A 12,434-nucleotide genomic window follows, 5' to 3' on the forward strand; every position below is an offset into this window, starting at 1 on the left:
GAATGCATTGCTAGATTTCTATTGGCTATTTCAATTTGCAATAGTCAATAGCAAACTAGCTATTGTACCCGACCTCTGCTGCTGTCAATCAGTAGTGGGGACCTGATGGAGAACTGCAGCAGAGGGCGGGCGCAATGCTAGTTTGCTATTGGCTATTGCAAATTGAAATAGCCAATAGGAATCTAGCAATGCATTCTTATGGCCAAATATTTTTATTATTTTGACACGGCTCCGTGTCAGAATAAAAAAAAAAGAAAAAGCAGTGTTTCTCCCCTGGGCGGCCGGGAGCGGGAGACTCCCGGAGCGCCCGGGAGAGTTTGCTGTCTGGAGATCAGTGTCCCTGGTTAGCTGTAACTAGGGACGCTGATCTCTCTGCAAGTGGCCGGAGCCAGCCGTAAGATCACGGCTGGCTCCGCCCAGCTGTCAGAATCGGCTTTCAGCACCGCTCAGCCGAGCCGAGGCATATGCCTTCGGCTCAACTGAGCCGCTCGGCCAAGTTCGGGAGCTGTACGGGCTATAGTGAATAGCCTGTACAGCAGCCCTTCGGTTCTACTGAACGGAAGGGGCCCTTGGGCCGAAGCTAGCCGAAGGATAGGCCGAAGCTATGGCTAGATCCTTCGGCTGCTTCGTGAATACACCCCTTAGTGAAGGGGTTAACATATGCAAGTTTAAATTAAAAGTCAGTTGACAGATACATCCTCCAGAGAACATTCGTCTACAAATAAGTTTTTCTGAAAGCGTGATACATTGTTAATTATAGGTGAGACCTTACTGAACATGTAGGTTTTAAACACTTCCCACAGAATTCTAATCTTGCAATCTCTGCACTTGTAAAAAGCATTTAGTTATTCTCTTATAAGGAACACATTCATGAACTGTAAAAGCATTTCCCTTCTTAAAGTGACACTAAACCCAGGAGTTAAATCTTAAAAAACCATTCAAGTACCTTAACTATTAACAAAAATCTACTTCCTGGTCTAGTTTTGGCACAAATTATGTAATGTGCCCAAGCGTTGCATCCTGGGAAGGTTACATCTGCAGAGCATTGCTGGGAAATCATATTTGTAATCCCATGAGATCTCAGGGAAAGGCATTTTCCTCCTCTAAAATGATGTGCATGGTTACATGTTTTGATCACATGTGCCAGAGTTCCAGGAAGTAAAGGCAGATCGAGTAATTTGCCCTTAGTTAACATGGCCACTGTGAGAAGAATGGGGAGGAAAAGAGAAATAAGGCATGCAAAGAATACAAAGTCTGCAATTATCTAGAAGTATTTGTTTGTAGATTGCCATTATTAAACATTTCTAAAAGTGTGTTTGTTGTTATTTTAAAGATATGGGTAAAGTTCCTCTTTAATTTGTATTGAGATTGTAGTCCATCAGGGGAGCAAGTTTGAAAAGGTGGCTACTTTATAACACACATAGGGAACCTTGGGGACACAAAAGTAGCCATCATCCAGAAGGAAGGACAGTGTCAGTATAAATTCAGAGATTATTTGAGGATCCACAGCTGAGTGATACACAAATAAGATACATTTTTGTTAATAGTTAGGGTACTTGAATGTATTTTTGACTCCTGAGTTTAGTGTCACTTTAAGTTATGTAAATTAATATAATATTATTATTTAGCTATTTTGATTTACAAAGTACAAAAACTATTTTTCATCAACGTAAATCATCCCTACTTTTTCCCTTTCCCAAATGTATTTCTTTATAAATTAGTACTCAATAAAACTGATATAAATTAATAAATGAGTAGCTCATAATGAAGGAATGATTAGCCTCCTTAGGACAAGATCTAATGAAAAAAGCAGATCAAAAAAAGAGGACACACCTACAGCCATACATCTCCATTAAATTAAGTTGTTACTCTCCTTCGATTTTATTGGCATCCAGAGAGATAACACCTATACATATACAATGCATAGAGTATTAAAAAGAATATAAAATGTATCTCATTGTTTCATACAATGGTAAAAATAAAAACATTTATGTACATAAATGAGAAAGTACATTCTTAACATTATATCGAAGCTCCACCTCTAGCCCCTCTTTTGGATATATACTTGAATTATTTTGCAAGATAATTTGAATGTAGGCAGATACATTTGCTCTACCTGTTTGGCAGGTGAAACATGCTTCTTTAGGAGCCTAAATGTTAATAAATGCTGTCCTGTAATATCAGTTATGCATAATGATAATATATTAATATACACATAATAACATGATTCCTATTGACAAGTTACCAAGTTATTTGTTATACTCCCTGCTCCTTCCCTCTCCCTCTACATTTACATACTGTACAACTATATGCTCAGTAGAGTTTGCAGGGGCTTTTTGCAGTGTTCAAAAAACTTTTTTGGCCCCTTAGAACTTTTGCATAGTACCTGCATGGCAGACTACTCTCTAAAGCAGGGGTAGCAAACCTCTGGCCCTCCAGCTGTGGTGGAACTACAAATCTCATGAGGCATTGCAAGATTCTCACAGCCACAGACATGACTCCCAAAGAGAGATGCATCATGGGATTTGTAGTTTCACCACAGCTGGAGGGCCGGAGGTTAGCTACCCATGCTCTAAAGGTTATGGTTTGGTACCTATTTTAGTACCTTTTCAATTATAACAACTACCATTGTATAAAATCGCACCCTATATTTTAGTACTTTAAAATACTTTGCAACTTAATCAAATAGCTAGGTGTTCCGTTAGTTTGCATTGAAGCTTTATTATGTGCTTGTACATGTCACTGCTTTATTATTTTCGAAAAGATGATGTCATATTTAGAAGTGAAGATGAGAGCTTTGCATAACAAAAGGTACAAGCGAAAGCAGAAACTAAGGATATTCAGTTTATTAAGTGCAGTTTTATGAAAGCAAATCTCAGTGCCATAGAGGTAAATTGCTATCCTTGACTGCAATATAATGACCCATGCAGCTTCTCTGCAGTGTAAACACATATTCTTAAACTAAAACTTCATCTACTCAGCATGAATGACTGCATTTTAAGTACATTTAAATCAAGCAAATGCTTAAAAAACTAACACAAAGCAAAATTACATCATACTGGCCTTGCTAAATTATTCTTTAAAACTATCAATTTAATTGGCATTTAAAACCATATTATATATATATTTTTTTACAAATTGAATTTTTAATTCCTATCACTTGTACATTTATTATCGAAAATAGATGCTTACTCTCAGATACCACTTTTTTCTCACCTTTAGTTTTTAAAATGTAGACATGAGTGCTTCAAGATAAATGGGTCTAATATTATGCCTCAGCGAGTATGCAGGTTCCTAGTGCTCTTTCCCACTAATAAAAGTAAAATATTTGACAATAATGAAAAATTAGATTATTTGCAGAGCATATCTTAACTTAGAATAAATCTGCAATGTATCCAGAAATGTTGTAAATCCTGTGTATCTATACAGGATATATACAGGATCTTAGGATATATTGTATACTAAATAAAACCAAGGCATGTACTGTATATTAAAACTCCAGTTTTACTAAAAACATATGTACATAAAAATATTTTAGTAATCCATAATTGTATCTGGTCTAAAGAAACTGATGTTTTCCTTATAACAGACTAAGTTCACAAAGTTTTAACAAAGAATATAATTTTCACCATGTGACTGTCATTTCCAAAACTGTTACTTTAAAAATAAATAAATAAAGATCTTAATCCTGAAATGTTAGGTTTCTGAATTGAGCCTAAAGTCCTACACTATCACTACCTGTTTTGTGCAATGCAATCATAGGAAATAAGCACTATCTGCATCACTTTAGCCATAGACAGTCTTAGAAAACATGTTGGCAAAAAATAAAACTCCATGGGGGTTATTTATAAAAAGTGGAACAGGGAGAATCTGGAGCAGTTGTCAATGACAACCAATCAGCTTCTCCATTTCAATTTCAAACCTTAACAAACTAAAGAGAGAACCTAAACGGCAGGCATGGAAAACGTCTCCAGATTCTGTCTGCTTCAATTTTTATGAATTCCCCCATATCAGGAAATCTGTAGCAGGTTGTTTGTGATCTGATGGGACCAGATATGTAAACTGCACACAGGAATACACCATGATTTAAGTGAAAACAAGCTAACTAAGTGCCTAATTAACTGAGCTCCTGGTTCACCATGCACACAGGTTCGGACTGAATTCTGCTTGTTCAGAGGTCCACAGAATGGTCAAACTAAATGGGTGTTTGGCTGAGCCATACCTCCATCTGCAGGGAAGTAAAGCATTTTGCCAGCAGTATTACTACTACTACTAAATGTGACAGTTTTCCTTCAGGCTGGCTCTTAGGGAGCCAGGGGATGGTGGGTATATTCTTTCAATGGTGAGCTTGTGTCATTCAGTGTGATTAACGAGGATCGGCATCACTGGACAATGTGATTGATTAAGGATGTGCAGCGTGGGACTTTTTTTGTGTTTTTTTAAAATAAAGAACCAAAACGAGTGTGGTTATGTACACTTCTATTTTTTGTGAACAAGTAGGGGTGCTAAGTACTCCTTACTCATTCACATAGGTGGGCAGCATCCTGGGGCCTCCTATAGTTTCTAATAAGTCCCCCAACTGCAGACCTCCTTAGCCTCCAGACTATTGTTGTGGAGTAGAGGCCCTTGTCCTCATCAACATCAGAACAAGGTTCTTTGCCAGGGGGATCCCCTGTAGCAAGGTACCTTCTCATGTTAGAGGCATGTGTGGTTAGGTTGGGAGGGGGTTGCACACTTGCCCCACGTTTCCCTGGGTTGCCAGGCTGCATGCTCAGCAAAGGGTTTAGTAATGGCTTTTGGGAGACCCCATGTCATTTTTGTAACGGGGTTCCTTTTAAAATCCACACTAGACCTTAAACACCTGGTATGAACCTTGTGGGGGACCCATGTGTTTTTTTGTTTGTTTATTGCGAGGGGTTCCTCTTAAATTTCATGCCAGACCCAAAGGACCTAGTATGGAATTCAAGGAGGACCCTACTTTTTTTCTTTTGGAGGTCCCCCTTAACGTCTATAGCTGATCCTCATCTAGGATAAGGGTCTGCTATGGATAAATGGAAACCCCAGTCTTATTGAAAGGCTTCATTTGTTTTTGTTTTTATGAGAATTGTTTCTGGTGCCCAGCCGTGGTGCCAACTAATTTGTCACTAATTTGTTCACTTAAAAACCTATTTTTACATAAATTAATTTACCCTTAAGCTGGCCATACATCTTTAGATTTCTCTCATTCAGTCCTGCAGGCTGAATAAGAAAAATCAGTCGATTTCCCTATCCACACTAAACACTGTGGATGAAGAAGCCTTCCCTGTAAATATTGTGTTCAGCGGCTGATGTGACTCGTGGCTACTGAATACTTGAACAGTGACTGCATCTGATTGGATCTAGTCTCTGTTCAGTCAAAAGATTTCTATTCAGCTCCACTAAGAGAGGCTGACTGAAAAATTTACTTTTCTGGAGCTGGATGTTGCACTCTTGCTCACATTTTTGCTGAAACAGCAGGGATTGGCCACAATGTAAGCCATGTGTGGCCAGCTTTAATCTATGCATAATCCCTAACCATAAATTTAAGAATCCCACCTAAGAAAAACTGGTAACCTCTTCTTAATCTTTGAACCTGTTCCTTAACCTAAACTTAACCTCCCCAACTAGATTGTAAGCCCTCAGGGGCAGGGTCTTCCTTACCATCTTGTCTTGAACTGTATTGTGATTGTAACGACTTCCTTATATTGTAAAGCGCTGCGCAAACTCTTGGCGCTATACAAATCCTGTATAATAATAATAAACCTCAACCTGACTCCCAATCCAAACACTTCAACTGGCCCCTATGTAAAAGAGTCCTCAAAATTATTTGTGAATGGTCATCTCATCATATTCTTCTTTAGAACAGCAAGTCAAAATAATTTCCTAATTTGAGGGAATTGAGGTGGGTTGAATACAGTAGAAACAGCTATACAGGTAGCAGTTTAGAAATTATATCTGTTAGATCTTGGTGCAAAAGCTCCAGAAGTTAGTAAACAGCGGCCTCTTATACATTTTCAGTTTTTAGTATATTGTTTCATTTGACTTTACTTGCGTTTACACTATGTTTTTGATTTTTGTTTGTCAATCTTTAATGAGCCAATCCATTTATTTTACTTTCTCTTTTTACTGTCGTAGGTAGTGTCCCATTCACTTGGTGGGTTGGTCGCACTAACCAGTTACATACCTATTGGAGTGGTTCATCAGTAGATGCTACAAAATGTTCATGTGGACTTGAAGGAAACTGTATTGATGCTCAACATAACTGCAACTGTGATGCTGACAGGAATGAATGGTAATATCATTTTCACAGCGTGTAAATATATGAGTGTGATAAATCATTTCAACATGGTTTGCATCAGGAACATAATTTTAGTATCCTAATAAATGAGACAAGTTTACGATTAAACATTTTTTTTTATCTACCAACACTTTTTTTTAAACTAACATGTCTAAATTGAAAAAACATTGTTTCTGTTCTACTTCCTTTTCCTTTAACCACTTGAAGACCATGTGTTTACACCCCCTTCCATTCCAGCCCATTTTTCAGTATAGCGCTGCAGTACTTTGACTGACATTTATTCCGTCATGCAACGCTGTACTGAAATGAATTTTTATACAATTTTTTGGGAACAGATAGATCTTTCGTTTGGTGGTATTTATTATATTAAGGGAAAATTACTGAAATTTCAAAAACAATTAGGCTATAATACAATTATTATTACACAATTTTTTGGTAAAATATAAAAGACGAGCTCACGTCAGCTACATGGACATCAAACATGTCAAGCTTTAAAATTGAGCGCACACGCAAAATCGCAAATAACTACCATACCCATAATTGACCATCGGCAACGTTTAGTGTTATCAGTGATTAATGGCCCTAGAATTATTGATCTCACTGTGACGTTCACGGCGATATGCTGGAGAGTGACACAAGAATGCGGAAGTGATGTAATATGCATCACTTCCGCATTTTGACATCGGAGAGGGGACCAGAGGGAGATCATGTACCGATATCCCTCTGATCCCCTTTCACAGAGCCACCATGCTGGTCCCGGGCTCACACCGGGCACAGCAGAGCCCGGGACCAGTGGGAGGTGGGGGGCGCATGGACCAGCACCTTATACAAGCGATCCCCCGGCTCTATAGCCGGCGGATCTCTTGTATGTAAACAGGCATCGATGCCTGCTTTTCAATTTGGACAGGTTCCCGCTCGCACACAAGTGGGAGTGGCTGATGGAACATTTAAATAGACCTGCTCAGATCTAGGAAGCTCCCGGCCGGCCGTTGTACAAGTAGGATGTTAGGGAAGGATGTTAAAATATACAGAATATAAAATGATTCTTGAAAGATAAGACCACCAAACACAAACCTTGTTTGTTCCATGCCCATCCCCCAAAAAATACATATTACTCCAATATCATGGTCGATGACAAGGTGATTAGTAAATCAATAAAATCATAACTAAGTTGTCAAAAATGCTGTTGTGTAAAAGGGGTAAACAGCTACTAGAGCTCAAGTGGTTAATGTGTATTTAGCAGTTTGACTGGAGTTTTGCATCAACATAGATATGTTTAGCCGTGATACAATATATATCTGCTCCATGGCTTAACCAAGTATTGCATTCAAATATTTTTCAGGACCAATGACACTGGATCACTTTCTAATAAAGATCACTTACCAGTTACACAGATTGTTTTAACTGACACAAACAGACCACATTCGGAAGCTGCTTATAAACTTGGTCCTTTGCTTTGCTGGGGAGATAGTAAGTATATTCCCATGTGCATTATGTGTATCTATATATTTTGATGTACATGAAAGAAAATGTGAATGTAAAGTCTACAGTAACATTTTATAGCATACGTGAATGTAAAGCTGAAACATTTTTTTAGTTTTGGATACAGCAGAGCATGGTTGAAACCCTTGCCTTTTGCTCGGTCTCCCATTGTAGAGCTTTCCCTTTACTTCCTGTTCCAGAGACAGAAGAGGAAATCTCTTGTGGTCACAAGGATAAAAAGAGTGGATGAATTTTCCTAGTTGGGAGACATACATCAATAAAAACCTAACACTCCCATTCTCTATCCAAATATCTAACACAAATTTCTCATGCACTTTTGGTTGGAGATTAGGTTTACTGAGTCAGCATACAATTAATTATTTACTAAATGACTAAATGCATTTTCTCTTAAAGTGTTCTTAATTAAAAGAGAACTATGATGTGAGTAAAAATCGCTCAACCCAGGGTCGGCCTTAGGCCTTTAGGCGCCCTGTGCGAGAAAGCTTTACAGCGCCCCTCAGTGACCACACCCCTCAGTGGCCACACCCTTTAGTGGCCACACCCCCAGCAACCACACCCATTTATCACCCATATTTTTGGTAAAATATAAAAAGACGGGGTCACGTCGGGTAAATAGACACAAAACATGTCATGCTTTAAAAAGGCAACAGCAATTTTCAGCCAAAGAGACGGCAAATAACTCATTGGGAGATGATTTTTTGATTTACAAACGTGATCAAAAGTAATTCCAAATTCAAAAGCCACTTTACTGATTGTGCCTTGCGTAAGAATATGTGTGAAAAATCATTTAAAGGAGAACTATGAGGTGAGTGCTTTTCACTCACCTCATAGTTCTAGCCGACCTGTGACAATGAGACTGTCACAGGTCGGCTCAGTAGATCGGGAGGGGAGCGAACACATACCGGCGTTCGCTCACCTCTCGATCAGAGAGCCGTGACAGGAGAGGGGCTGGATTCCCCCCTCCCCGCTCCGATCCACCAGCGCTGACTGGAGGGGGCGGGTACAGCTGGCTCTGCCTCTAGATAGGAAAAGTCAGCTGTCAGTCATGCAGCTGGGCGGATCCCGGCACAATTGTCGGGATACGCTTCAGCTGCGGCGTCCCAGTATCCTGCGGCGTCTCAGTATACCGCGAGCTACAGCTCGCGGTATACTGAGCCTAAGGTGACGGGAGGACGCTAGTTTGTGTCCTCCCGTTACCCTAAGGAGAACTATGGGGAAAAACCTTAACCCCATAGTTCTCCTTTAACGTATTAAGAAAGGAGAAATATGCTTTGAAACTGGATTTTTACATCCATGTAAAAATTGATGCAATTACAAAATCATATTGTACAATGTCTGTTCACTTTGTAGAAATGTATATTATAATAAATATTATTTTTTTCTTAATTCAGGGCAATAATTACAGTACATAACATACATAACCAGTTTGTGGCAGGGGATGTGGAAGACACAGAACACACACAGAGACCAAGAGTGGTTTTTAGGACCCTTAACCAGAGGGTTCTTTATTAGGGGTTCTCAACATTAGGATACGGCCAGTGTAGGAGCAATGCGGGCACAACAAAAGCAAGGGATAGCAAGGGTAAAGTCCAGGGGCATAGGGCAGCAATCCAGACGGAGTCCAAAGACACAGGGCAGCAGTCCAGGCACAGCAATGGTGTAACAGCAGCAGGACACAGCACAGTTGGAGTCAATGGACACAGGGCAGCAATCCAGACAGAGTCCAAGGACACAGGGCAGCAGTCCAGGCACAGCAAAGGGGTAACAGCAGCAGGGCACAGCACAGTTGGAGCCCAGGGACACAGGACAGCAATCCAGACAGATTCCAAGGACACAGGGCAGCAGTCCAGGCACAGCAAAGGGATAACAGCAGCAGGCACAGCAAAAGAGGGCCACAACTCACACTTAAGGCATCAGGTCACTCCGCAGAAGAGGGATCCACATGGGATGGTAAGGCAGGAGGCTGTCTGTAGAGCTGGTCTGTGGTGCCTCTTCAGTGTTCAAGCAGGACAACAGTTCACAGCTAGTAAGGCACTACAAGTCCCAGTAATCCCTAATCAGGGAACACACATTCAGAGCTAGATGTCCCAGCAGCCCTCATCTTCTAGTCTCTTTCCAATGAGACCCTGCAGCCATGAGTATCTCATGTCTAAGGCTGGGCACACACCTTACAACCATCGCAAAACTTTTGTCTTGCGATGGTTGTAAGGTACTTAAAAAAACGTACGATCTGCCTATGTTGCATAGGCAGATCGTACTTGCGATGATCGCAAGCCATGCCCCCTGAGGGGCGGGCTCCCGATGACCGCAATGCAGAACGGGCAGTGTGCGCTTGCGCACATCGGTCCGTACGGCTGTTATCGTACGGACATGCCACAAACCCGCCGAACATCGTACGATGCCCGGCGGGTTTTCGAACTTGTCCGTAAGTTTAAAGTCGTGCGACCTTACAGTAGTAGCAGTAGCAGTAGCATCGTACGATGTTCGGCGGGTGTGTAGCATGTTCGTAAGATAAAAGCCGGACGGGCCGGTGTGCGCAAGCGCACACTGCCCGTTCGGCATTGCCGTCATAGGAAGCCCGCCCCTCAGGGGGCGCAGCTTGCGATCATCGCAAGTACGATCTGTCTGTCCAAGATAGGCAGATCGTACGTTTTCTTAATTACCTTACAACCATCGCAAGACAAAAGTCTTGCGATGGTTGTAAGGTGTGTGCCCAGCATAACTCTGATATACTGCAGCATTACAGCTACATTAGTCCCTGTCACAGTAGAGTTCAGAAGCAAATAACCTTGAAGATCTCTGTCCTTTTGTGTAGACACAAGCATATGAGCATATATGTGTTTGGACTTAGCATAAACTTTTACAATCAATGGAAGAACATACTCAGCATAATTCAGTTCACAGATACATATATTATTCATGTTGGCAAGTGGGGATGAGCTTCTGGTTTGGGCTGACCAATACTTCACAGTTTAAGAAAATGGTGAATTAATGTGGCCAAATGCCAATATAGCAACCAATTACCAATCATCCACTAGCCTTGAACTGTGGTCAGGTGGCTTAGAAGGGCCAGTAACGTTTGCTTATATGCCAGCTCCTCCCAATAAAAGCCAGGGTTCCCAGCAGCCTTTTGTCAGTGTGTGTGTAGAGAGAAACTTGGGACAGCCGACAGAGTAATTTTTTGCAGGGAGATATAGTTGCTGTTTTACAGTGCTGCTAACCTGTGCTATATGTAGTATCTTACATTGTGCTACATTGTACTGCATTATTACAGATCATTGCAGTGTGGTGGGTTACATGGTCTGTACTTAACCAATTGAATAAAAAAACTAAATAATAGTGGAGCCTAAATATCATCTATTTGTGGGAATAAACCAGTGTTTCCAACTAACAAGATCAATAGTAGAAAGAAAGAAAAGAAAAGAAAGGAAACACTGGAAACAATAAATTCCCTCTATTGAAGCAATAGACACCATAAACAGAGTACCGCCATAAACATATCATGGTGTAACATTAAAATAATTGATAAACCACCAAACACTACACACTCCTGTATACATCAGTCACACCTAGCAGGGTACCGACACCAGAAAATGACATCTCTAATTGTCAAGCTGGCTTACTCCATGGAGTGTATTCTCAGTTGGGTGCATCAACTGGCGACTTGTCAGAATCACTGGTCCACCCCAACGACTCAGACAAAACATTGGAAAGATACTTTGCAGATGGTATACCTGTTGCATCCAGGTTTACACTGTCCCAGTGATTCTGTCAGCTCTTCAGGAGCAGGCTGAAACCATGCCATTTTGTGCCAGGCAAGTTTGTGTGTAACAATGGAACCAAACTGCTGTCCTTTAGCAGGAAAAGTTCACACGTGCCTTTCCTGGCACACATTCTAAACCTGATGGTGCAGTTGTTCCTAGTTTGGTACCCTGGCTGACCAGAAGAGCAACTTTAGGTGGTAATACCTAGCAAGTGTTTACCCAGTCAAGGTGCAGCAGCAACACAACTGTCTGCCAGCGGCCTGATATGCAATACGCCCAATTTCTGGAACTTGATGTTGGCTATTCTGCAGCTGCTGCACATGCAGCAGTAGGCCCTCAACAAGTAATTATGTGAGTAAGGGATAAGGCTCTGGGAATGTAGGCTTCTTTTCACCAAGTCAGTGGCCCTTGAACTCAATGTAGACCCAAACCCAAAGCTTATTTCTCTTCATTACAACCAGATTTTGTCTATGTCTATTTTTACTGGGAGATGTAGTTGGACATACGTATTGCATATTGTCACAGTGTTTACTTTACATGGTAAGCAGCTGATTACAGTTTCTGTTAAAAGGAAAACCTGTGAGGAGGGAAATATGGATGCAGGTTTGCTAACACATATGCTCATCATAAACAAGCACAGGTACAGGAAGATGCTGGCTTTTCAGCTGAGTTCACTGGAACAAGCATGCAGTCACATTTAAAGGAATTCAACTACTGTCCTAATACTTGATCCAGATCAGTTGCTCACTTGGTGGTAAAGAAAGCAACATGATGATTGATGCATAAACTTTAAATGAAAAATCCAACCTATGCATCCTCATAGGTTCACTTTCAATATATGATAAATCAAA

At 40.8% G+C, this 12,434-nt stretch overlaps 1 protein-coding gene across 1 annotated transcript in view; it reads left to right on the top strand.

Moving 5' to 3' along the window:
- The window catches only part of LOC108795995 (contactin-associated protein-like 4), a 282,214-nt gene that overhangs the window by 232,778 nt on the left and 37,002 nt on the right, over window positions 1-12,434 (top strand). The window contains exons 18-19 of the mRNA XM_018567358.1: window positions 6,154-6,310; window positions 7,659-7,786. Of these exons, the coding sequence (XP_018422860.1) occupies window positions 6,154-6,310; window positions 7,659-7,786 (285 nt within the window). The remainder of the gene's footprint in view (window positions 1-6,153; window positions 6,311-7,658; window positions 7,787-12,434) is intronic.

The sequence above is a fragment of the Nanorana parkeri genome, unplaced genomic scaffold (assembly GCF_000935625.1).
Source record: "Nanorana parkeri isolate BGI_ZX_2015 unplaced genomic scaffold, ASM93562v1 scaffold1036, whole genome shotgun sequence".
NCBI classification, from domain to species: Eukaryota; Metazoa; Chordata; class Amphibia; order Anura; family Dicroglossidae; genus Nanorana; species Nanorana parkeri.